Below are 27,127 nucleotides of genomic sequence, written 5' to 3'. Positions count from 1 at the left end.
ATAAGGACCTAGAAGATCTGGAAGGACCGGAAGGAACCTGCTGTACATGTCTGGGAAACGTACAGATCCAGGTGCTAAGGGAAGCCACACCCCTGCTGACCTCTCACAAACATGGAAAGTTCCACCAGCATCTCTCTGCCTCTGCCTCCTTCCACAGAAGGGCTCCTAAGCAAATGGCACTTTTATCTTCAGTTAAACCCCTTTCTCCATAACATGCGCTCTCTCTCATGAGTGTACACACACACACACACACACACACACACCCCTTTGCATTTACTAATTAAATCTTTGTTTTACAGCACACTCTCTAATCTTTTAACTCCCTGATTGTAGAAGCCTGTTGACTGCACAGGTCAAGCCAATTCACCGACAGCCCCAGAGCAGGGGCTGAAATAAAGAGCCACTTCCCAGGCCTCTGTGATGGGTGTGAGCTAGTAGTTGGGTGTGGTGCTCCCCACGTCAGAGACAGAGAAGGTCCAGGCTGTCCAGAGCAGGTAGGATGAACAGCTGGTGAAGGGGGAGGCCACGAGGCTACTTGGTGCTCACAGCAACCAGGGCAGGGCCATCCCGCAGCATCCCGGCAGAGGAAAGAGCAGAGCCTGCCTGGTGGAAGAGAGAATCACTTCAGAGACACTCCTGCAGATTTCCTGACCTGGTGTGCATCAGATTACAAAGCAGAGACATCACTTTGCTAACAAAGGTCCATATAATCAAAACTATGGTTTTTCCAGTAGTCCATGTGTAGATGTTAAGAGTTGGACCATTAAGGACGCTGAGTGCCAAAGAATTGATGCTTTCTAATTGTGGTGCTAGAGAAGACTCGTGAGAGTTCCTTGGACAGCAAGGTCAAACCAGTCAATCCTAAAGGAAATCAACCCTGAATATTCATTGGAAGGACTGATGCTGAAGCTGAAGCTCCAATACTTTGGCCAGCTGATGCGAAGAGCCAACTCACTGGAAAAGACCCTGATGTGGGGAAAGATTGAGGGCAGGAGGAGAAGGGAGTGACAGAGGATGAGATGGTTGGATGGCATCACTGACTCAATGGACATGAGTTTGAGCAAACTCTGGGAGACTGTGCAGGACACGGAAGCCTAGTGCGCTTCAGTTCGTGGGGTCACAGAGTCAGACTCAGCGACTGAACAGCAAGTGCGACAGACACGCTGAGTCTTATTTTCAGCAAAATCATGATTATGCAAACTTCTAAAATGAATGATAGCCTTTATTTTTCTGCTTTTCAAGTGACTCTTAAAACCTGTGGGACCATCCAATTTAAAACCACAAACACTCTGAGTGAGGTACTGTGGAACTATCAAGAAAGTAAAAATTCTGACTGCTTCTGAGATTGAATCATCTTCATCCTAAAGAGTACTTCATTACTTCTGACTTTGAAAGTGCTAAAGTACACAATACAAGGATATCAATAGCTTGAAATCAAACCAAAGACTGCTAAAAAGTTTTACTTGGATTTCCATTACGATTGCAATAATTCTAAGTAATAAATGTTCAACACTGGGGGAGGGGGGGAAGATAAACCAATCGTTCCAGATAAGCAATGGGACACAGTCAGGATGTCCAGAAGTCAATGTTAAAGCTTCCTCATCCATCCTCCCCAAAGCCACTGCTGGAAGGTGCACTATGCATTCTCGGAAGCCGAATCCACCTCCCTGGTTGGCAGAAAGTAGCTGCCAACCGTGGTTTTTAAAATTCAGTATATATGGTACATATAGGGGCTTCCCAGATGGTTCAGTGGTAAAGAATCCACCTCCTAAGCAGGAGACATGTGCTCGATCCCTGAGTGGAGAAGATTCCCTGGAGGAGGAAATAGCAACCCACTCCAGTATTCCTGCCTGGAAAATCCCATGGAGCCTGGCAGGCTCTAGTCCATAGGGTTGTAAAGAGTCAGACACAACTGGGCATGCATGTACATATTTGGTACATATATACAATGAAATATTATTCAGCCATCAAAAGGAATGAAGTAATGTCACTTGCAGCACCATGAGCGGACCTAGAGCTTGTCACCCTGAGTGAAGTCAGACGGAGGAGCAGAAAAATTGTATGACATCTTATATGCAGAGTCTAAAAAGACATGATACAAATGAACTTATTTACAAAAGAGAAACAGACTTAGAGAAGGAACTTAGGGCTGCTGAGGAAGGGGAAGGGTGGGGGAAGGGACAGTTAGGGAATTTGGGATGGACCTGCACACACTGCTACATTTAAAATGAAGGATCAACAAAGACCTCCTGCATAACACAGGGAATTCTGCTCAATGCTGTATGGCAGCCTGAATGGGAGGCAAGTTTAGGGGTGGATAAATACATGTATATGTATGGCTGAGTCCCTTTGTTATGCACCTGAAACTACCGCAACATTGTTAATCAGCTATACTCCCATGCAAAATTTTAAAAAGCCATATATTTCAGTCCATTGGGGATTTAGTTTTCAAAATAGACGTGGTCCAGCTCTATTTTCTGAAACTGATTCTTTTTAAGCATAGAATACATGTAGCCTGGTATCTAAATATAAACACAGGCAACCAGAAAACCTAAGACTCTTGAAAGTTTGTTAGTTCTTGTTCTTTTTTCCCAAATAAAAGTAAAGCCTAACAAGTCTAAATAAAAAGAACAAGCTGCCTCCGGTGTTCTACTCTGTCTCTCTCCCTCTCTCATTAGTGGTATTTAAACATACAGCAAGGAGGCTATTTCATGTGCCTTGGAATCCTGCTGAACTTACAGCAGTGGGGTTTTCTCTCTGCGCTGTTTTATTTTTGGGGGGAGACTCACTTGTCAGCCTGGTTCTCTCCCTCTCCCCTTCCCTCCCTCCCTCCAACCACTGGCATGCTGCTTCCCCAAGTTCTCTGATCTAATTCTGCACAAATGCTTAATAAGGCTGTAGAGATTTAATACAATTAGGAGCGTTGCTCACAAATTAACCAATCCATTAACACTCCAGCAAAGAAACAATTCCAGAGGAGAAGCCAGCCGAGTGCAGATTAGGAGACAGCTGGCTATGGGTAGGATCTGTTTTAAAAATCACACTGCAGTACATTCTCACACCTACCTCTGTACGGTGTGTGTTGTGTACATTTTAGAGCAAGGGAGAGTGGAGGTAGATGGTGTCCTCTGAGAAGTTTCCCCTGTTCGGTTCCTCTCTGCTGGTTCATACTTCCCAAATCATCACATTTCTTTACTGAGTTCATTACTTATGGCATCAGCTCTTACCTAATGACTATTTTCAATAACTTTCTCCCAACACAAGAGGATATATAAATACACTGAAAGAAATAAAGCAAACAAAGAAGAGTTAAAAGAAAGCAAAAATACCAATATATCCACTATCCAGAAAGAACCACTATTAACATCTTGGCTTGTATTTTTTACGTTTCCATATTTTTTTTTAATAATAATTTTGAAAAATAAAAAAATTTTAAGTACATAAATATTTTGAATCATTTTATAACATCAGCATTATCCTATAAACATGATTTTGTCACTGCCTGCAATGCAGGAGAACTGACTTGGATCCCTGAGTTGGAAAGATCCCCTGGAGCAGGGAATGGCAACCCACTCCAGTATTCTTGCCGGGAGAATTCCATGGACAGAGGACCCTGGCAGGCTGCAATGCAAGGAGTTGCAGAGAGTAGGACATGACTGAGCGACTAACACTTTCTGATTTTGCCACTAGTTTTTGTCTCACATCTCCATACTGTGGTCATGTAATGTCTTAAGACATTCTTTTCTGTCATCGGTCCTAGTGGCTGTCTGACATCCTATCATAGGAATAGATCATGACTTAATCAATCTCTATTGTTGGATATTTCAGCAGTTCCCAACTTTCCATGACTCTAAATAACGCTTTAACAAATCCGCTTTCAGGGGATTCTCCATATATTGCTACTCGTGCCCTTAGGATGGATTTTTTTTCATATTTTAATTATGTCCCCTCTTTTTGCATCTCAATGCATGATCTTTCCACACTTCAAGGGTGCACATTCTAGAGACCTGTGCTTTAGAGGAGCATCACCCTGGAAACAACCCGAGCCCATGGATTGACCTCAGATAGCCCGCCATTCTACCATGTTTTCCTGTCCCACTCAAAGGACATTATAAATACCGACTCAATGGATATGAATCTGAGCAAACTCCAGGAGATAGTGAAGAACAGGGGAGCCTAGTATGCTGCAGTTGATGGGGTCAAAAAGAGTCAGACACAACTTAGCAACTGAACAACAACATAAGAAAATCACTGAAAAAATGACTAGCTGCTGGTGTTCTATTTTCTGAAAGCAATTCACCAAGAAATTTGTCTTCCTCTTAGTAAAGGGATAATATGCTTATCGTTTTCCCAAGTAGCAGGTTCACAAAAGCTTTGCTGCCTGGCTTTAGAACTCAGGGAGATCAGACCCCTGGTTTTCTCTAGGGCCTGAACAAACCATTTAACCTGCACTTCAAGATCTGGGTAGTAAGACAATTCCCACCCATGTCCCACTAAAGAAACATCAAAAAGACCACACAAAGTGGAAAGGAAATCTCAAATAAACACAGAGCCTTGGAGACACACAGGCTGTCAGAAGGATGGCTACAGACCCGCGGGGCCTCTTATTCCCTCAAAGTTGTGAGAATTCAACTGGAAACTGCCGATCATTTGGAAGATTAAGTTACACAATGGGAAACTAATGTTTTTGCAAGATTCTTTCAGGTCAAATCACGAGTTGACTGGTTTTCATGAATAATTATTCATGACTCAGAAGCTCAAGTCCTAACATCTGAATTATTTTTAAGTCATAATGACCTGTTTGCATCTCAGGAGGGGGAGCTGAAGCAGAGAGACATAAAATATTTGTCAAGTCACAGACTCAGTCAAGACTAGGATGGAGTTACTATAAACCCAAGCTCACCAACCACATTTCTGCCTCTTCCTGTTGGGGGAAGGAGGGAAAGATAGGCTGAGCAAAGAAGACTTTTAGGTCAGTGATGCTGTAACGGCAAGAAGCATGTCACCACACATTTGTCCAAACCCACAGGACACACAACACCAACAGGGAATCCTAGTGTAAACTATGGACTTTGGGTAATAGTGATGTTTGTGCAGTCATCCATTGTAACAAAAGTTACCATCAGGTGGGAGCCTGGAGAGGGCCACACACCTGTGAGAACAGAAACATAGAACAAATCTCTGTACCTGCCTCTTCGTGTTGCTGTGAACTTAAAACTGCTCTAAAACACTGTCTTTTTGACTGGGAAATGCATATCAATACTATGCATAAACTAGATAACTAATGAGAACCTACCCTATAGCACAGGGAACTCTACTCAGTGCTCTGTGGTGACCTAAACGTGGAGGAAATCCAAAAAAGAGGGGATAGATGCAAACAGCTGATTTGGGCTTCCCTTGGTGGCACTGTGGTAAAGAATCTGCCTGCCAAGCAGGGGACGTGGGTTCGACCACTAGGGCAGGAAGATCCCCTGGAGGCGGCATTGGCAACCCACTCCAGTATTCTTGCCTGGAGAATCCCACGGACAGAGGAGCCTGGTGGGCTACAGTTCATGGGGTCGCAAAAGAGTGGGACATGACTTAGCGACTTAACAAGAACATAGCTGATTCACTCTGCTGTACAGCAGAAATGAATACAACATTGTAAAGCAACCTATACACCAATAAAAATTAATTAAAAAAAATAAAAACTAAAAAGTTGTCTCTTTTTTAAATTAATCTCTCTATCTAGAAAGATAAAGGCTACAGAACCCCAGCCACGGGGCCTGGTCCCATCATTTGTTCAGTCTCAGTGTCAGAATCCCGGCAGAGGCGCTGAGCAGGGACCCCACCCCTCCACCCTTCCCCCAGCCAGCTAAGGCCACAGAACGTTAAGGAGTACAGAGCACGGATGAGGAAAGAGCACCGACAGCCATTCTAGCATCAGGTAGGTCCTCCTTCCTGCCTGCCCTTTCTCCAAACGTCACACCTTACCAAAGGAAGGCGCATCTTTCTAGTATAAAGACATCCACGCTTCAAAGAAACAACGTGAGCTGTGACTGTCAAGGAAAGGAAGCCTTCTTTTAATGATGAATCAAACCCCAGCCACTCTCTGTAGCGCTCCATGACTTCCCCTGTTGTATCCACATTTCATTTAAAAGTAAAATAATGTACTAGAGATAGAATAGTTTAGCCCTTGTAGAATGTTATAAAATGAGATATATTATAAATTTTTAATGACCACACAATTTCCTTCCCTTGACCATAGAGAACTCACTTTAGAGCCAAAATTTGGTGAAATTTAAAAAAAAAAAAAAAAAACTATACCAGTAAATAATTATGCAATAAATACTTTTAAATGTACTTAAATGTAATGATTCTTCTTTAGCAAATAGTCACACCCAAGCATGACATTAGCTGGAAATAAAACAACCACCGTCAAACAAGTAAAAGGGTGGACATTTCGGACATTGATTCTTTTCAATATAACTTTAACGATTTCTAAATTTTTCAAATTATACAGGAAAAATTTACAAATAAAAATCCATCAGATTTAGTTTAGAGTCTATTTGTATTACACAGTAAAACAGTTAATATCCATTTCATCAAACATTTCTTCATAAAGCAATGTTTCCAATAAAATTCAATCCCAACAAAATATTTAATATTTTCTCTTAACAAAAACATGTATTGTTTCAGTTTGCTGCCGCATCAGTTTCAAGTAGCATATACTTCTCTCTTTCACATCCACAGGAAAATCTGAAATTTTCAGAAATTGATGTAGTTATTTTTGAAAGTATGTCCACAGTTCTTTATTCCCAGAGGTAAAACACCAGAGTTCAATACACAGATTCACACACATTTACCAGAAAAACAGTATGCTTTTCTAACCCTAATCCTCTATTTATAATACCTCACAATTTGGGGTGCCTATTATATTACATTACTATAAATTAATGATAAGCAGTATAAATTTGCTATGGTTTTATAACATCACAAAATATAATTAATTGTATTAAATCTACATCACTTTAAACTTGACTGAACTGCTTTTTGCAATCTGTCATATCATTTCTTTGTACTGTTTTTAAATCTTTTCCTCCAAATGGAAATTAACACACTTGAAATTCAAAATGGTTAGATCTCTTCTGCTAGAAAGTAAGGCTGGTTTGAATGACAGCTTTGATGAAGACTGCTGTGCTAAATGGAATCATATAACGGATACTGTTCACTCACTAATTAGGTTAAATTTTTAAGGTCTGACCCCAAAAAAGTGTGTATATATGTGTGTATTCACATACATATGTGCATATTTAATGCATGCATTGATTAAAGTATATTAAATGAATATTATCTGCTTTCAGAACAACTTCTGAATATTTCTCTAATTTTGCTTAAACAAGGTACCTTTAAAAACAACAGGTGCGATCCACTCAGTTTACTTCCCAGCAAATGAGAAGGTGCAGGACTGGACAACACATCCTTTAGAGACTACCTGGTTTCCAGTTTTTTGCTCTGAACCATTTTGGGAATGAGAGTAATCAAGCTGTCAACTTAATAATACAGGTCAGTAAGCATAATTTCTGTTGCTAAAAATTAAACTAGAGTTAAATTAAAATACAGAGAATAAAACTCTCAATCTTATACATATATTTTGTTGCAGAGAAGTCTGGTAAGTCATCACTAAAAGATTCTCAAGTTCAAACATATTATAACAGGATAATATTCTATGGAAAAATAAAACGTAAATAACCAGCTCAGAAAGAAAAAGTAGGCAGGTCAAATTTCTCTCAATTAAAGAAAAGCACGTTCATGGAATTTTAAATGGCCAATGGACAGTATCAAATTCCTTTGGTACTTATATTCTTTCTCTGATGGATGCCTTTATAAGATTTTTGTAAAAGTCAATAATTACCACAGGTGATAAATTCCCTCCTCGACTATATGAATATATGATGGAATTTTTTTTTCAGATGTGAGTTTATCAACATACAAGGAAGTGTCTGATTATTTTTAATTCTTTGAACACATGAGCTCCACAGATCTTGGAACTTACTGGCATTGGCTCCCGGTTCAGGGAAAACACTTCCCTAAAATAAGATTTTATAAAGCAAGAGCTAATGGCAACCCACACTCCAGTATTCTTGCCTGGAAAATTCCATGTACAGAGGAGCCGGGCGGGCTACAGACCATGGACTTGCAAAGAGTCAGATGCGACTGAGTACAATAACAACAGCAACAAATCCTCGTTTTGTTTCTGACTTTTACCAGTTGTGCCGGTTATGTGACAACAGAGTCTCCAGAACGAAGCCCACCCAGTGACTCTGTTTGGAAAGTCCTGCTGAGAGCTGGGGTTCCCCTCTGGTCCTTCATCCTGTCATTCAGGGGTCACTGCCCTGTCCACCAGAAGCACCCACCCACCCTCCTGGATTCCCAGCCGACCAATCAAAGGGACACAAAGAGATCCAGAGGGTCAAGACAAAAGCAGGTTATGACCTCGGTGTGTTCAGAGTGACCGCCTCCAACATGAACTGGCAGGCTTGTGTCTTGGTGGTTTCAGACTCAGGCTGCTCAAGGTCCACCTTTACCCTTGCAACTTGCCTAAGATGGGCCACTTTGCTTAGTCCCTGAGCTTATTCCCCAGCCTATAAAATGGGGGTCACTAATGTGCGTATCAGCATTAAACCAGGTGATACATATAAAAAGCACTTAGAGTAATGCCTGGACACTTTAAGTATTCAATAAGCATTAGCTGTCCCTTTGTTGTAGTATAATCTTTTTACCCTTAAGTACTGCTGTGCTGACTAGAAATAAAGCCGATAAACGCACCCACAAGTGCCGGACAGGCAAGGCAGCGGTTATGCTTTCACACTCACCCTTGGGACCAACACTCTTTGTCCTGTCTTCACCCTTCAGAGGAGAAACAGGAAGCCAAGCAGCCTGACCTCATTAGGAAGAGGGCTGATGGCCCAGAAGATACAGCTACCTGTTCACCATCTTCTTTCAAAACCCACCCATTATAGGAGATGGAGATGGAGGGGGAAAGAGGAAAAGGAAGAAAAGCAAGCCCAGGGCCATGACACCAAGTGTGGGGATAAACAAGAAGTTATTCTTATTTGCAAAGCAGAAATAGAGTCACAGGTATAGAGAACAAACATATGGACACCAAGTGGGGAGAGGGGGTGGGATGAATCGGGAGACGGCAATTGACATATACACACTACTACGTATAAAACAGCTAACTAATGAGAACCTACTGCATAGCACAGGGAACTCTACTCAATGCTCTGTGGTGACCTAAATGGGAAGGAAATACAAAAAAAGAGGGAATATATGTATACAAATAGCTGATTCACTTTGCTGTACAGCAGAAACTAACACAACAATGTAAAACAACCATGCATGCATGCATGCTAAAGTCATGTCCGACTTTGCAACCACATGGACTGTAGCCAACCAGGCTCCTCTGTCCATGGGATTCTCCAGGCAAGAATGCTGGAATGGGTTGCCATGCCCTGCTCCAGGGGATCTTTCTGCCCCAAGGATTGAATCCAGGTCTCCTGAATTGCAGGCAGATTCTTTCCAATCTGAGCCACCAGGGAAATCCCAATGCACAGTTTATTTCAGCATAATTCTCCCCCATAATATTGCAAAAAAAAAAAGTGATTCAAATAACCAAACTACTCACCCTTGTAAACTTCTTACACCAAATAGTCCTTTGCCATGATGACTCATCGGAGAATGTTCAACCCTTCAAATGCAGATCTATGTGTTCTCTGGGCCTTTGCCCAATCTTAAAAGCAAATGCAATTTGTTCTAAAGGTGACTAACATCAATGTCCGAAGGCCTGTTCACCTGCACCCGGAGTGAAAAGTCTGAAATCCTCACTGACCTTCGTGGCATTTTGCCCAAGACCACGAGTGCACACAGACAGGAGCTTTGCAAAGGACTTTACACTGTTCACCTCCATCCGATCCCCAAATGCTAAACATAGGATATTACAACAATACAATTCTGGCTAGAGGATTTGAAACCATAGAGAAGGAAGCATTCATCCCTCCTCTGCTCATGAAAAGTACAGACAACATCTCTAATACATTCATTTCATACAAGTTACTAAGAAGGGCTCCCCAGGTGGCACTAGTGGTAAAGAACTCACCTGCCAATGTAGGAGACATAAGAGACGTGGGTTCAATCCCTGGGTCAGGAAGATCCCCTGGAGGAGAGCATGGCAACCCACTCAGTATTCTTGCCTGGAGAGTTACATGGACAGTGGAGCCTGGAGGGCTACAGTCCATAGGGTTGCAAAGAGTTGGACATGACTGAAGCAACTTAACATGCATGCACTAAAAAGTTGAGTACTTTTCCTTCTAATTTACTATTTTAGAGGCTATAAACTACTGTGCACTGCTGGGTTACACCAACTTTACAATCACTTTCAACACCGAAATGAGAAACTGTACCAAATACTTGTCATTTAGTCGCTAAGTCATATCTGACTCTTTGCAATCCCATGGACTGTAGCTCACCAGGCTCTTCTGTCCATGGAATTCTCAAGGCAACAATACTAGAATGGGTTGCCATTTCCTTCTCTAGGGGATCTTCCCAACCCAGGGATTGAACCTGAGTCTCCTGCACTGGCAGGCAGATTCTTTACCACAGAACCACCAGGGAAGCCCACCAAATACTTCAGCACACTTAAAAATGACGACTTGTGCTTTGGGCCCCAGAGGCTATGGATGGATGGAGTCCTCTGGGTCCACGAAGACTTGTGCCCACTGTCTGTGCCACATCCTGAAATGTTGGGGCCTCAACTCCAAAAGACTCCATCAAGTGACAGCGCCACCATCTCACCCAAAGGATAGCTTCAGGAGGTAACTAACACATAAAGGACCCACAGGTGTGTGGCACGTGATATTTCTGTTTACTCTTCCCTTGCTCCTGGGAAGCCAGAGGACAGAGTAATAAGCTAATAAAATGGATCAGAAATGGAAGAAAACCTGGGGCTTGCAGAACCAAACCCGTTGGGGTTTTCAGACATAAAGGAAGCACGCAGGCTCAAGGTTATCCCATAGTCACAGGCCTCTAAGAACAGGGCTACTGGTCTCACACACCAGGCACTGTGTTGTCCACAGGGTGACCAAGGGTGACACAGCATTGCTCTCCACAGATGAAGAAACCAGCCTTGGAGAGGCCAGGGGACTGTCCCAGGGGATGAATGACACAGCCAGGGTGACTCAGGTATAAGCAGCCTATCAGTCCCTCCAGAATACACCCAGGGACACAGTCGTTTGTAAGTTTCTTTGCAGACCATCCATTATCACAGGCGATCTCTGAGGCCAGCCTCTGACCCACAGCATCCCAGAATGACCCTCTTTACAGATAAGGAACTGAGTTCACCGAGTTCAATGGCTTCCCCTAGGAGGATGGCCAGTGGCTGGACGGGCCCTTGCACACAGGTCTTGCAATCCTATATTTCCTTTTTTCATGCGCCAGTGATTTCTCAACTGTGCTCTGCAGTGAAGTGCAGGCCCCAGGGCCTGGCAGAGCCCTGTGTGGGGCCCCGTTACTGCCCTCTCCTTGCATCTACGTCTACCCTTCACAACGTGGCCCAGCCGCCCCACACATCAAGGGAGAGGTGTGTTTCCCCACCCTGGATTCCAGGCTAGCCGTGTGACTGTGACGAGAGGATGAGGCAGGAGTGATGATGTGTCCTCCCCAAGAGTAAGCCAAGAGGCCTTGGCACCCTCTGCTCTCTCTCTCTGGAAACCCTGCCTGCAGAAGACCCCAGGGAGGGGAGCCCAGCCATCCCAGCCAAGGCCAAACCTTGACCAGCCTGCAGCCAGCCAACCCTAGAGTGTCAAGAGAGAACAGCCACGGTCAGCTAAGTAGAGACATGGACAGAAAGCATACAATCCCAGTTCGGACCAGCAGGCACACTCCCCATCCATAGAACACGATAAACAGTAGATGACTATGGTTTGCATCATTGGTCCCCAACCTATCTGGCACCAGGGACCAGTTATGTGAAAGACAATTTTTCCACAGACCTGGTTGTAGGGGACATCCAATACTTTGGCTACCTGATGAGAAGAGCCGACTCATTGGAAAAGACCCCAGTGCTGGTAAAGATTGAGAGCAGGAGGAGAAGGGGGCAATAGAGGACAAGATGCTTGGATGGCATCACCAACTCAATGGACATGAGTTTGAGCAAGCTCCGGGAGATGGTGAAGGACAAGGAAGCCTGGCGTGCTGCAGTCCATGGGGTCGCAAAGAGTTACACACGACTGAGCGACTGAAAAACAACGGCTGGGGGCAGGGGAGAGGATGAGTCTTAGTTTCAGGATGATTTAAGCACATTACATTTATTGTGTACTTTATTTCTATTATTATTATTACATCAGCTCTACCTCATATCATCAGGCATTAGACCCCTGAGGTTGGAGTCCCCTGGTTTCTGCCATCAACTTTGGCGGCATATGTTACTGGGTAGTAATTCATCAAACACTTATTTCTCCAATTTGAAGGGTCACTTTTTAAACCTGCCCACAACCAATTTTGTTAACCAAGGGATATTTATGCTTTTCTACCTATGTAAGATTTTACTTAACTAAAAAACTGTGGTGCTTTGAAAAGTAAGTTGAGAAGCTACTGAACTCAGCTCTAATACCCTCCCTGCCTCCTCCCACACCCATGTTCTTCACTGTTAGTGAGCTGAGACTGCTCCTCGTGTCACTAGGATGTAAAGAAATGCGTGCACACGAAAGCTGCCTTTGGAACACTGACTCAGACGCTAAAACTTTGGAACTCATTTATTTTCTGCTATCACCACCCAGTTCCAAGAGATTCAATGAATTTATCATGATACATAAAACACAGCAAGATAAATTAGAATAAGGTGAGACAAGTGCTTCCCAGGTGGCCCTAGTGGTAAGGAACCCCCCTGCCAACGCAGGAGACTTAAGAGATATTGGTTCGATCCCTGGGTCGGTAAGATTCCCCTGGAGAAGGGCACAGCAACCCACTCCAGTACTCTTGCCTGGAGAATCCCAAGGACAGAGGAACCTGGCGGGCTAAATTCCATGGGGTCACAAAAAAAACAGTCGGACATGACGGAAGCAACTAAGCACAAATGCACAAGATAAGTGAAGAGGAGACTAAGACCCAAGAAAAGGAACCAGAATTCAGGTTCTATTGCAGAGATGGTGGCTCTGGGCATTTTTCTGTTTTAGGCCCAGTCAGCAGCTACCCCCTCCAGCTGGTAACTGAACCCACGGCTCCATGGAGCAGCCCCAGTTTCCACACTCTCATTCCCGGTGGTTCCTGAGGGCTGACCCCGTGCCAGGTCCAGTGTGCTGGCCAAGCAGGGCACGAGGTTAAAGTGGGAACAGGTGATGTGAGCTGACTCCATGAACTACAGGGCAGGCGTGGTCTGTGCTGTTGGAGGAGGGACATTCTCTTTCCCTGGGGCTTGGGGCTGGAGGCTTCAGCCTGTAACTCCTTAGAAACACCCAGGTAAGATGCTTAGAGAGAAAGGCTCGAGCCACCAGGACCAACTGGGCCACCCACAGCCTTCTCTTTACACGAGCCAACAAATCCTGTTTGATGAAGTCCAGTTTGGCTGAGGTTTTCTGTTCAAAAAAGTTCTAACTCCTTCAGCCCACACATCTGAATCTGGCATCCTAACAGCCAACATAGAGAGGAAAACTTGATGAGTTACACAGTTTGCTTTGTCCACCAGAAGAAAATACGATCATAAGGGAAGTCACACCTTTTCCTGGAAGTGAGACCCAGAAGGACAGCTCCCCAGAGGGTCATTCTAAAGATTCTGTGCTGTGTTTGTTTAGTCACTCAGTCATGTCCAACTCTTTGTGACCCCAAGGACTGTAGCCCGCCACGCTCTTCTGTCCATGGAGATTCTCCAGGCAAGAATACTGGAGTGGGTTGCCATGCCCTCCTCCAAGGCTAAAGACTCTATATCACGTAATACAACACTCAGCATCTTCCTAACAGACCCGACACTCCACCTGAAATGCTTTTGCATGGAGCACACCTCAGTACAGGTGGACGGCATCGAGGCATAAATCAGGAAAAGACAACCTGCACATTTCTGCATGACTGAAGCAGCTTATCACACACACACATCTGTGTGCACAGGGAGGGGTGGGGAGAGGAGAGAGAAAACAGTGCACACACCCCGTGCTCAGGGGGCCTGGCTTTGTTAGGAACAGAGACAGCTTCACCCCCTCAAAGCTCCCAGCAGTGATCTCAGCTAAGCTCTGACCAACTACTGAGCGTCGATAAGTTTGAGAATACCATACCCTCTCGGCATGATACCCAGGCTTCCCTGATGGCTCAGTGGTAAAGAATCCACCTGCAATGCAGCAGATGCAAGTTCAGTTCCTGCATCAGAAAGATCCCCTAGAGAATGAAATGGCAACCCACTTCAGTGTTCTTGCCTGGGAAATCCCATGGACAGAGGAGCCCGGCGGGCTACAGTCCACAGGGTCGTGAAAAGTGGGACATGACTGAGCGACTGAACAACAAACAGCATGGTTCCCAGCACACAGTGAGTGCCCAGTATAAACCCCTGAAATAAGGCTTACCAAGATGTTGCCAAGATTTAAACAAAAAATATCAGCCTAAATGGTGTAGTTGCAGCAGACTTGGGTGTCAGCTATGGTTGGCAGCTTCTTCCCCAAGTATCGAGGGGGAAAAAGTGGGTTTTACCTGTGCACAGTTGAGCAGAGGCAGGAAGGAACAAAAGCTGAACATTCGTAGGAAGCACCTAAAATCCTTCCAGCATCCCTGCTATACCCACTTTCTTGTAACAAGCACCTTCCTGCTGTATGAGGCAGCATCTCAGATTGATCCACTGTTTGGGACATTTCTCCCATCCTCCTCTATCAAAAATGACCTACGGATGCAGGTCTCATTCCTTTACACCATGCTACCTGACAAACTCAAGTGAACTTGGGTAACAATTCTCAGGCTCTCTAAGCATTTGGTGAGACCCTACAGATTCTTGAATCAAACATCTTCATTTTACAAGTGAGAGATCTGACATCTAAGGATGTCAACTTAGGGAGGTGACAGCGAGTTGGGGATGTCATACTTAAGATGACTTAATGAGCCACTGCTCCCAGAGATGACATTTCAACAAGCACCTTTCTTCCTTGGTCGAAATGATGAGCTGGTGGAAATTTCAAGTGCTCTAATAGAGGGGGGTGTCCATTTTTGAGGTTAGGGAGTCTTTTAGGAACTATTGCAATAAAAATGTCACGCTTTTGGTCCCTGCTCAGGGGACCCCTAAGGCTAATTATTCTCCAGTGTCCATGTTTCAATGAACATCAGACAGAAATAAGTGCTGGAAAATTATCTCCCCAGTATCATTGTGTCTCGTTATCGTCTCTGAATGAGTCATCTCAAATTTTGGCTCACAGCTGCGAATGTAGAGATCGAAAATGATCTGTGTTCTGATTCTCTGAAATATCTTTATTCTCTTATTATACCCTAAAAATTACAGACTAATGTCACATTTACTGGAATTCATCAGATTGAAAGATGGATTGTTGCTGTTGTTTTAGTCACTAAGTCATGTCTGACTGTTCTCGAACCCCATGGACTGTAGCCCACCAGGTTCCTCTGTCCATGGGATTCTCCAGGCAAGAATACTAGAGTGGGCTGCCATTTCCTTCTCCAGGGGATCTTCCTGACCCAGTGATCAAACTTGCATCTGCTGTATTGACAGGTTCTTTACTGCTGAGCCACCAGGGAAGCTCTGAAGGATGACTACAAAGCAGCTTGGTTTCTACAAAATACCAAGTTTCATAATTCATTTTCTCTGCTGACACCAGAAGGCTTCTGCTTCCTAAGAGAAACAGTCTCCAGTCAATTACAGTATGGTATGTGAAACTTCATGTCATGATCCACAGATGCTTTCTTAACACTTATCAGAAAAGACATGATGAATTCTCCAAAGGGCAGGGTCTCTGAGTCCCTGCTAATGTCCTGCCAGTACTCTTTCAACTTTAGCGAGTATGAAGATCTTGGGGTCCAGGGTGTTTCTTTACCAGTTTCAGCGGCCCCTTCCAGAGGCTGTGACTCAGTACCTCTGCAGGGCCAGGAATCTGTGTTTTTTTAAGAGCTTCGGGTAAGTCCAATGCAGGTGTCCAGAACTGCCTTCTGGAACTAAGCAGTGCTGGCTTTTCATAGTGCCAATTCTGAGGAGTCATTTTGTAATTCTCAGGGTTTCTTTTTCTTTTAAAATACAATATTGGCTTTATGTTTATAACATACATATTGTTTGAGCGCTTCTACAAACACATCACCCATTGAGCCCCCAGGACACTCAAATACCAAAGTCTTGGACCCAGAGAAGTTTGAACCATATGAAATCGTCAATACTCAAGGCTTTCTGACATAAAAATAGGGAGCTCATGTGGTTACACCCATGGGATGTGGGTGCTGGCAGAGCTGAGTGGTCAGTCTCCTCTTCCTCAAGAGGCCTCCCAACCTCATAGTGCTGGTCCGCTTGTTGAGTCTTTACCATAATCCTACAAGGTGTTTTTCCAGAAAACAAAACTGAGGCTCAAAAATCAAACACCATGTCCAAGGCCACGCTGCTGTTCAGTGGTAGAAAGAGATTTCAAAATCAGGAACACCTGATCTGCTGGGGGGCGTCTGGCAGAGACGCCCTTTCCTCCCCTCCAGGACCCCATAGCCGACATCAAGCCATTAATTAACCACACCCTCTACTGGTCCGAGCCCCACTGTGACTGGCCAGACCCCACTCCAAACTTTCCGAGGGTCAGCAACACAGGTCTCTCAGCAAGCTCCCCACAGGGGCTGAAAACAAAAGGGAGGGGCTCTCTAAAAAGCCACCTGAACAGGATGAAATGGTCACTGACAAACAGAGACAACATGGCAAGAATCCCCATAACATACACACGGGACATGTGCCAATGGGCGACGATTGGGGAGACATCACACCACGCTCAGGTGCCTGGATGCGAAAAGTCAAGGAAGTGGAGAATACAGGTCATGAGACTCTTGTCAAAGCAGCCTCTTTTTATTAAGTTTCCTCACATGAGAATATGCCACAGTGAATGAGGAAGCAAGGAGAGCCTGCCTGCTGTACCGCAGACGAGCAATGGGAACGCGCGGGCTGAGCTCTGAGCAGGTGTAATCAATTTCATTCTATATCAGAAATAAAGCAGATGATATCTATTACTCCCTGTCATGGCAGCTTCTTCCTGGTGATACACAGTTCTTTTAATACACCAGAAGCTAAAATCAAATCATGCTTGATCTGCCACATAGTGAATTTCTTTTTTTTTTTCTTAGAGATCAGTATAATACCAAAATTCTACTTTATGGCACTGATTTATAAATTTTTATTACATATGATAAAAATTATAGGCTCATTTTTACACATTTAATTAACAAAGGTAACCTTTTTCCTTTAAATTTAGCAACTGAATCTCTACGTGCCTATTAATTGCTAATGGTATCAAGCACCAAACCCACCACCTGAGCCTACTGTTAAGATTATTACAAATGCTTTAAAAACTCAAACTTCATAGAAAAAAAAATCAGCAGTAAGCAGAAGTAATTTGTTTTTTCTTCCCTAAGGGAACTTTATTCAATCATTCACTCATTCAAAAATATTTGTTAAGTTTATTAATTTACTATGTCATTGTTGTTGTTGTTCAGTCGCCCAGTCGTGTCCGACTCTTTGAGACCCCATGGACTGCAGCATGTCTCTCACCATCTCTCAGAGTTTGCCCAAGTTCATGTTCATTGCATCGGTGTTGCCATCCAGCCATCTCATCCTCTCTCGCCTTACTCTCCTTCTGCCTTCAGTCTTTCCCAGCATCAGGATCTTTTCCAATGAGTCGGCTGTTCGCATCAGGTGACCCCTTTGTCATGGCAAAGGGGACTGTGTAACTCAATAATGCTTTGAGCCATGTCATGTAGGGCCACCCAAGATGGATGGGTCTTAGTGGAGAGTTCTGACAAAACACGATCCACTAGAGGAGGGGATGGCAAACCACCCCAATATACTTGCCATGAGAACCCCATGAACTGTATAAAAAGAATATGTGATTACTAAATGCTAAACACTGTAACTTGATTCTATACATTGTGAGTATTTATTTCAAAAGAAATGCTTTAGACAACTTTATATTTTGTATCTAGAGAGAATATCACAATGAGCCAACTTCAAATTTGTGGTTATGACATTATTTAAAATACCACAGACTACACCAGAGAAGACAGATCAAATAGAAACCCTCAAAATGGACTGCAGAAAGAGTGTGATCCAGCACCTCCCAGTCCCATCCACAGTCAGAAGCCCATGTTATACCCTATTGTGATTCCACCACTAGAATCAGGGAGAAGTACCAGGCCTCTGCCTTCCATGGTAACTCAAACTAAAACATATTCTCACTGTCTGCAATAAATCTGCTTTCTGCATATTGAATAGGAAAGAAATGAAAGGGAATATTCACCCATCTGAAAACAAAAGGATGCTCTGTAAGTATTTCTGTTCTGGGGCCCATAAAAACCACATGCTTTGCTTCTGCCTAGGCTGTTGTATTTTTAAATAAATCATTCTGTTAAACGCTAGCCTCCTCCTCCAAGGGAGAGTCTAAAAACTCTGTTTTGACAAGCTTCTGACAATTTGACCCTCGTTCTCTCTCAGCTGCAGGTCCTGGATTCTTGACCATCACAGTTTCCCTCCCCTGCAGCCTCAGTGTGAAAGTAAGTGATATCCTTCCATCACATCCTCCACCGTCCCTCTGCCTCCAACTCGGGGCCCAAACCTTTCACATCACATAAAAACTTTTTAAGGACTAGGGATTCTTCTCAGTTCTAAGCAGAAAAATGGACTAACTCAGGTAACACTCCAGTATTCTTGCCTAGGAAATCCCATGGACAGAGGAGCATGGCGGGCTATGGTCCATGGGGTCACAAAGAGTCGGACACGACTGAAGTGACTAAGCATGCAGGTGTCCATGCAAATTTTTAATGACTCCCTGCATTATATACCTGAACCAGCAATGTTGGAAAAGTGGTCTCCTGCAGACAGAAATGAGGTGCCCACGCTCTTCATATCCACGTCACACATCTGCACGTGGCCACTTTTCTGGTCGATTACCAAAAGACTTGATGGAGAAAGTTCCATAAGTTACCCTGAACTCTCAGATAGCTGCCAGATAATCTATTTCTCCTAGTCCCACTGCCATACACAGAATAGCAGCCACTTAGGATACAGCCATGGAGAAGGAAATGGTGACCCACTCCAGTATTCTTGTCTGGAAAACCCCAAGGACAGAGGAGCCTGGTGGGCTACAGTCCACGAGGTCGAAAAGAGTCGGACACCACTAAGCACCCACACAGGATACAGCCAAAAAAAAGAGGAACAAAGAAGAAATAATCACCACAGAATCTGAAGTTGTCTTGGCGTCAGTTTTGAACTAAAACAAAGTGAATTACAACTAAAGCAGCAATTTCCACTGAAGAATTTCATTTGACGTGAACAAGTCATCACAGCAGATGCAGGCTCCCTCTATACCTTGCCTTCCTTCAGCTCTAGGTGGATGCATCTAGGGAGCCGTGCGGGTGAGGCTGGGTGATAGCCCTGCCTACATACCCACTAGGCAGCTACATCTGCTGAGGGGCTCAGGACAGTGGCCAGAGGAGCAGGGAGCTGGAGGCCTGCCTGCCACAGGGAAAGCACTCTGCCCACCATGGATTCTTTAAAAGTCTGCTGACAACGTTTCAAGATAAATCTGTTAAATGACATCACAATCCATTTTGTTTACCTGGAGTGTTTAACGATAGAGAAGCAGGGATGGTCTTTGGCGGAAAACAGAAAAATGAGGTGCTATCTTAGGAGACACATAAAAGTACATTATCAGTACTTTAAAAAGATCTATATTAAAAAGCTCTTCTCTTCTATTTGGAAATGAAGTTCATTTCCAAAGGCAAAGTGTCACATTTCCATATTAAAGTTCCAAATTTTATGCACATTAATTCCTTATTCTTGCCTAAGAAATTCCTTGTTTCTTTCGATTTCAGTAGATTTTGAAACTTTAAATAATTGGACAACTTTCCAAAGTACGATAACTGTATCTTTCTGATCTTTGCCCAAGACCACCCCGAATGCCTTCCCCGATCCCCTAAAGGGCCTTTCCCAGCAGTAATGCTCAATATCCACTTTGAATAGAAGGCATCATTTTAATAGGTGCACTGGGCTATGTGCTTATTACAACAAGCCAACAAGTATCTTCGAAACACAGTGTCAACCCACAGAAATTTCCAGTGGCTAGTTTCCAGTGACTGCAAAATTTAATTAAAACTTTACATTGCGGTAAGTAAAATTAGAGGAAACTTTTTTCCATTGTCATTTTACAACTGGCTGGATCCAATATCTTCCACAGATAAGACCATTATTTGAAATGTCAGGCTAAGAGGCTGAGAGTCACAACACCATCATCACATCAGCCTGTTTCATAATTTGGGCTGTGTTCACAGTGGGGGCAGGGGTTACTAAGTGCATGGATGTGAGTTTTAGTTGCATCTCCAGTACTTTCTGCTCTTGTCAAGGGAGGCTGAAAAGTGCAGGCTGAGAATCTCAGGCCTTTCAGAACTCACGCTGTGTCCAGCATCCCAAGCGCCTGGAGGGTTAGTTCTAGCATCTACTGCTGTCCCCATGTCCCCAGCCCCACCGTGGACTTTCGGATTTTTATCCCTCTGGGTGGGGCCAGGAGTCTACCTGTCTACCTGTTCCTGAGTGATGCTGAGGCTGTTCATCCAAGGATGACTCTTGTAGGATAATGTTCCTCAAAAGGTGGCCAGGATCACCTGTGGATGCTGTGGGACCCTTCAGGGGCCGGCCATAGAGATCAAGGGTGGGAAGGACCGCTCCTGGCGATCCTCGAGCACACTTGGTTTTGAGCAGCATGGGTATAAACACAGCTCAGCGGAAGCACTGGCTCAACATTTCCATGCCCTCCCCCCATCCCGGCCACGAAAGCCACCCAGGTGTAGGACGTCAGCCTGATCTTCCTGCACACTTGATCCTCTTGGGATCCTTAGCCTGCCTGATCTGCACACCTGTGTTCCTACACGTGCGCACACACAACCCCCACCCCCGACCCTCCTCTGCCCGTGTTCTTCTCTCCCCCTCCCCATGTTCTCACCTCATCAGACCCTGACCCTGCCAGCTGGCCCCTGGAAGGCAGGGGACCACAGGCTATGGAGGGGATGACGAAAACTTTCCTACTTCCCACCTAACACCAGCCCTACCTACTGTTTTCCTCTGCTGAGGTCTTTTTCAGAGCAACAGAATAAAAGCAGTCTTTCTGATAAGACTAAACATTCAACCACTGCAGTATTTTAGGAACTGGAGAAGCGGTATCCTCTTATGATAGAAGGTCTATGTTATTGTATATCTCCCTTAAACTTTTCACTAATGAGTTTGAAAAACATAAGAAATGAAACTTTCTCTCACTTACAAAAGAAGCCGATCAACAGGCTGTAATCCTAAAGATAAGAAGCAGCCTGAGAAAAGTTTGTGGGAAAGTTGGTTTTCAAAGAGAAGACTCCTAGAATTACAAAGCACGGTAGACACTGCTTTAAGAAATGTTATACTGTTAAAAAACTATGTAAGCATTTATTAAAATGCCTGTCCCCTAACTGAAAACTATGTCTGAGGATATTCAGGTTAGACACACTCATTCTAGAAAACTAAACCTAAAACAAAAACTGAGAGAAACACTACTTACCCCAAAACAGTGCCTCTTCTGAAACAGATACATACACAGCCTATCAATTCCTAGAATGTACAATTGTTATGAAACTATGAAATTTTTAAGTAAAGCTACTGACATCCATAGAATCATCAGAGAAATATCTACATTCAAAAATCAACTTTTCCCAAAACAAAAGGCTGTGTTTCATTCATACAGGGTTTTACATCATCTGAAGATATAATTCAGATTACTTGCTCATTAGGGAAAGTTCATTTAGAATTACGCAAATTATATACACAGTTATCCATATATCAATATATGTAAGTAACTTTTCTACTGAAAATCTGTGAACCATCAGAGACTAAAACATCAGAGACTAAAACCTGTGATTTTGCAGATCAGAACAATTGATTAAGCTCAAGCAATACTTCTTTACATCTACATAACACTAAAAATGTAAAGTTTCTTGGCATATCTCTTTCATGAGCAGTGATTTAAATTTGCAATCTTTTCATCACATCCATTCTCAATCTCATTAAAGCGACATAAAAATGTAAAACATCATGACTCTAGTTATCCGAAAAAGAAAAAATAAAACAAACTGCTTAACAAATCTATTCACACTCTCTGTAAAGGGTACTGTAAAATCTTATATTTTGAAATGATTTTCAACTTACAGAAAAGTTGCAAAAACAGTACAAAGATTTCAAGTACATGTTTCTCTCACCTTCCCCTAATGTGGACATCTGACTTAACTACTCAAATTATTCAAAATGAAGAAACTAAATATTGGTACAATTCTACTAATTCAACCACAGACTCCATTCAGATTTCGGTTGTTTTCCCCCTAATTGTCCTTAAAAGAGTATTTTAAAGAAAACATTTCTTCAGGAGAGTTTCAAACTCACAAAATTATATTAAGGTTTAATCTGTTCTAAACAGTGTAGTGGAAATCTGTTTGTATTTCTATTTCTGCAAACCAAGGCTTGCTTACTAGAACTTATGACATCAATCTCATTATTATATAAAACCAAACAATTCCTTGTATAGTATATATTACCACCTGGCTTTTAAGAAAATGGGTCAAAGAAGAATGACTTGCCAGCTACCCAGCTTCTCACTATGGAAAAGATAATATCAAGCAGAAGCAAAAATGATTTCACTTTCTGCCTCCCTTCTTACTTGCATACTTTTTTGCAAAAGTTCTTCTGAATGATCATACAGAGCCTAGATAGAAGGCAGAAAGTGAGTCTCCAATATCTTGCTTAACAACTTAGAAATTGTAAAAACGGAAAGTGATGTTTAAAATGAATGTTTAGAGTAAATAAAAGGCCTCCTGAACAACAACAAAAAAAAACCTAATTCTTTCCTGTTTTCTTCCAATATGTTTAGTTCCTATATCTAGCATCCAAATTATGTGCAGTACCCTCCAGAAATGATTAATCAGAAATCACATCAATTGTGAATGCATTCCAAAAGAGGGGAAACAGCAAAGTGTCTTGTGTACAAATCTTGGTTACAAAAAACAAAAAACCCTCCACTGATTACATAAAGCCCCCTGATTCATTGGTTGTGCAGAAGCTGAGAATGAAGCTGTGATGAAAATGTCAATTTCAAAAGCCAGGACAATGCAAGCCAGTCTAATGTCTGACAGTCCTTCCTCTCCCTCCCTTCTGTGTCAGCCAGTTCATGTACAATTTGAATGTCTGCAAATGATCAGAATTCACATCAGTCATTTATTCAACAAACAGCAAGTGTCTGTTGGGTCTAGGGCTCTATTTAAGTGTTTTATGGGAACCAAGAAGAAAAAATAACTGAGTTTGCCCTCAAGCCACTTACAATCTACTTCTCCTGTCTCCAAAAGGATCCCTATGTCAGGTGACCAGCAGCCAAATATTTCAATTTCCAGAAGACTCATAAAGAAATAAGTGTCAGTATCACTCATAACATCAGAATTAACTTTCCCAACATAAAAAAAATTTCAAAAATAAAAAACTGACTTTTCCAAAGCATTAAGTGCTTCCCATATATACTACCTAAAACCCAAACTGGAGAGCAAAGGCATAATACACTGCAATTTATCCGATCCCTGCACACACAAAATTTGCCAACTTCAATTTTTTTTTAATTTCATCATTTCTAAGCATTCTCTGGGATACTGCCCTTCAGTTCCTCCATACTAGGTTAACTCTGGCTTTCCAAATTAAAAAAAAAAAAAAAAAGAAGGCGGCACAGTTCAATTACTGGTAGGATAACAAACAAATAGAATGATGTACTTCCTCTGAAAGAAAAATCTGGATAAAATTTAGTAAAAGCAAAGTCCCTTTTGGTTTGACTATTAATTTACATAAGCATTAACAAGGACACAGGTCAGTACTACTTAGGCTGAAGTTCCTTTTAATGATGAGAAACTGATCATTTAAACAAGCTACGTAAATATTTGTTCCCCACCTCCACCCCAATCCCTTACCCACTACTTGAAAATCCATCCAAATGCTTTCTGACACAGCTTAACTTGAAACAAATCCCAGGCAGGGAGCTATGGATCTTAATAAAGAGAAAACCATCACTGAGGCCCTCATCCTTGGCTTCTAACACTAATGAGTTACAAGGCTCTAAAACTAGAGAGTCTACTCCATAATTCACCAGTAAAAAAGAAAGCAGGCCAAAATCGTCATCAATTTTATAGCAGACAGCAGTGGATCGTTTTGTTAAGTCCTCTGGCGCACGTGCAATCACCAGACAGTTAAGGGCATATTAAACTTCGGGAAAGGGTATTTCTGAGCTGAAACTGACAGCACACAGCGAGCTGCCAACTCCACGCTCAGCTTCCTTGGAGGCCAACTATGGTCAAGGGTCTCGGGGCTCAGCAACACCGGGGCATGGCCTCTGCGCTTGCGTGTCCCCCAGGCTCCAGGAAGTAAAGATGTAAGTTTTCATCGGTCGGAAGGCCAGACGGAAAAGTCTCCAACGTTTTAAAATATGTGTTTTACCATCAGTGAAATTCTCCCTCATCAAATTAAAAAAAAAAAATTCAACTTACTCATTCCTCCCGAACAAACATAAAAACCTAGTTTGCTGCCCAAGTTCAAGGCCAAATAACAGGCGTTTTATTAAAAGGAAAAAAAGCCCAGTTCCACCATTCTACGTAGACCTTAATGAAACTGACACACGCGAGAAAGTGTACAAGTGTGTAGGTGTGCAAGCGTTGGCTGTCCATCCACATGTGTGCTCCAGGTAACACCAGGCGGGGTTCGCGCCCCTCCTGACCCGCAACTCCCGGCCACGCGTCCTCCCGGGAGGAGCTCTCCGGGCTCCGACTGCCGGCGCGCAGCGGGCACCTCCCCGCACTCCCTTTCCTGCCCACCCCCGGCCGCGGGCCGCGAGGCGGACTGAACGCTGCCCCTGGCCGGGTGCTCCGCGGGGTCAGGGGTGCGGAGGAAGAGCCCAGCGGGCCAGAGCCGCGGTTGCCGGGACCCTGGGGCCCGATCCTCCTGCCGGAACCTGCGAGGCCGCCGCCTCGGCTCTCCCGGGCACCCTCCCGAATGCCAGTACGAGCGGAGGTCACGGCATCGGCGGGCCGGGCGGAGGCGGGGGGGCAGGGAGCTGGAGATCGCCGCCGCCGGGTCCACCGATCGAGCGGGCGCAGCGGGCACGGCGACCCGGGCTGGCAGCCGCTCGCGGCGAGAAGGACCGCGCAGCGCCCACGCCCGGCGGCCGGCGGCTGCAGCTCCCAACTTCAGGCAAAGTTTTCTGCTGTTGCTCCCGGAGCCGACCGGGGACTCCGAGTGGCGCCGTCCGCGCGGACACGCGCCCAGGCCGCGGAGGGGCGGGGGCGGAGATGAGAGCCTGGCTCCCGGGCCAGCCCCCGAGGCTCCTCCGCTCGGCCGGCCAGAGCGCTAGGTGCCCACCCTCCTCGCCAGCCCTGCTCCCGCTCCGGGGACTGGTAGACGCGGTGCCTAGCTCGCCGCGCCCCCTGCCCGGCCTCGCCGTCCGCCGCTCGGGCTCTCCCACCCCGGAGCTGCTGGTGTCCAGAGCCCCCCTCCGGCCCGCGCGCCCCAGGCCCCTGCAGGCGAGGCCCCGCTTACCTGAAAACGAGTTCCCCGCCGCAGTTAGCAAAAGTCCGGTCAAAGTGACCAGGCAAGTCCCAAGTCGGCTCATGGTGCCGAGTGCGCCCCGGGCCGCTCCCCGGCGGCGCTGGGTGGGCGCGAAGGCTGAGGGCGGCCGGGAGCTGTGCCTCGAAGGCGGCGAGAAGAGGGTGAACAGCCAAAACCAGAACCAGACGCTCCGAGTGCCAACAGTTGCAGAAGTCCCAACTCAGGCGGCTCCCGGGGCCGGGGGGCGAGGGGCCGGGGTCCCCCAACCCTGTCGCCGGCCCCGCTCGGAGCTGGCGCGGCTGCGAGAGGGAGCGGAGGACGCGCCCGCGGAGCCAAAATCCGCCCTCCGTGCCGGCGGCTGCGCTGGCTTGGTTCTTCCTCCTGGGCTCGGGACCCGAGCCGCCGGGGCCGAGGCCACGCGCGTCCCGCCAGCCGCCTCTGCGCGAGCAGCCGAGCCAGCCCCCGGGCGGCGGCGCGCCGATGGCCGAGCCTGCGCCGGCTGCGCGCGGGGCTCCTGCTGCCCGACTGACTGGCGGGGCCCCGCAGGCCGGCTAAAGGGAGCGCCCACGTCACGGCCTCCCGGCCGCCGCGGCCCGCTAGAGGGCGTGAGCGCCCGGCCCCGCCGGCCCGCACTCGGCGCTCGGCGGCCGAGGCGCCTCCGGGGGAGCCGAGCAGGGGGCGGCTGCGGGGGCGGCGTCACCGCGCCGGGAGCGGCTGCGGGCGGTGCCACCCGCTCCCGCCCGCTTCCTCCCCGGCCACGGTTTCGCGGCCGGCTTCCGGGAGGGTGACTGCGCCGGGGCCGCGCCTGGACCAGAAGTTTGTCCCGGGTCACGGGCCGCCGGGAGTTGGCGAGCGCGGCGTACGAGACAGCGACTCCGATCCCGGCGCCGGACGGCAGGGTCGGCGGGCTGGGCTGGCGGGGCCGGCGCTCCCCAGCGGCTGCGGGCCGGGCGAGCCGGCAGATCCCGGGGCTGCGAAGGGCTGCGGCTTCTCCGCGCCGCGAAGTTGGAGGGCGCCCGGGCGGAGAGCGGCGGCCGCGGGCACCGAGACGGCGCAGCGGCCCCGCGGGACACAAGCGCCCCGGAGCCCGGCACCCGCCGAGCTGGGCGCACTCGGCCGCTTCATGGCGCCCCCGCCGTCCCGGGGGTTGGGGGTGGGGGACGTGAGCGAGCCTCCGGCCGTGCACAGGAGACGGCGGTCACACCGAAACGAGGGCTCGGACCTACGGAACGTGTGATTTCTGTATCTGGTGCAAAGTGTTGGGAAACGCGGGAGGAGGGGGCGTGG

The 27,127-nt window shown here is 45.7% G+C and overlaps 1 protein-coding gene and 1 long non-coding RNA gene across 12 annotated transcripts in view; both read right to left on the bottom strand.

Moving 5' to 3' along the window:
* Positions 1-26,913, bottom strand: part of PTPRM (protein tyrosine phosphatase receptor type M) — a 649,319-nt gene extending 622,406 nt beyond the window's left edge. For all 11 annotated transcript variants that reach the window (XM_081561596.1, XM_081561601.1, XM_081561595.1 and 8 more), the window contains exon 1: positions 25,832-26,913. In XM_081561596.1, the coding sequence (XP_081417722.1) occupies positions 25,832-25,904 (73 nt within the window). In that variant the 5' untranslated portion in view covers positions 25,905-26,913. The remainder of the gene's footprint in view (positions 1-25,831) is intronic.
* Positions 17,306-22,584, bottom strand: LOC145534329 (uncharacterized). The gene is made up of 2 exons (XR_014074470.1): positions 18,973-22,584; positions 17,306-17,712 (listed from the first exon to the last, which is right to left on the bottom strand). It is a non-coding gene; the product is annotated as an uncharacterized LOC145534329 (long non-coding RNA).
* Positions 26,914-27,127: the final 214 nt, after the last annotated feature.

The sequence above is a fragment of the Giraffa tippelskirchi genome, chromosome 14, assembly GCF_054371585.1.
Source record: "Giraffa tippelskirchi isolate mGirTip1 chromosome 14, T2T-mGirTip1v1.2.pri, whole genome shotgun sequence".
NCBI lineage: Eukaryota > Metazoa > Chordata > Mammalia > Artiodactyla > Giraffidae > Giraffa > Giraffa tippelskirchi.
The sequence above is the reverse complement of the archived record's forward strand: the minus strand, read 5'-3'. Positions and strand labels throughout refer to the sequence as shown.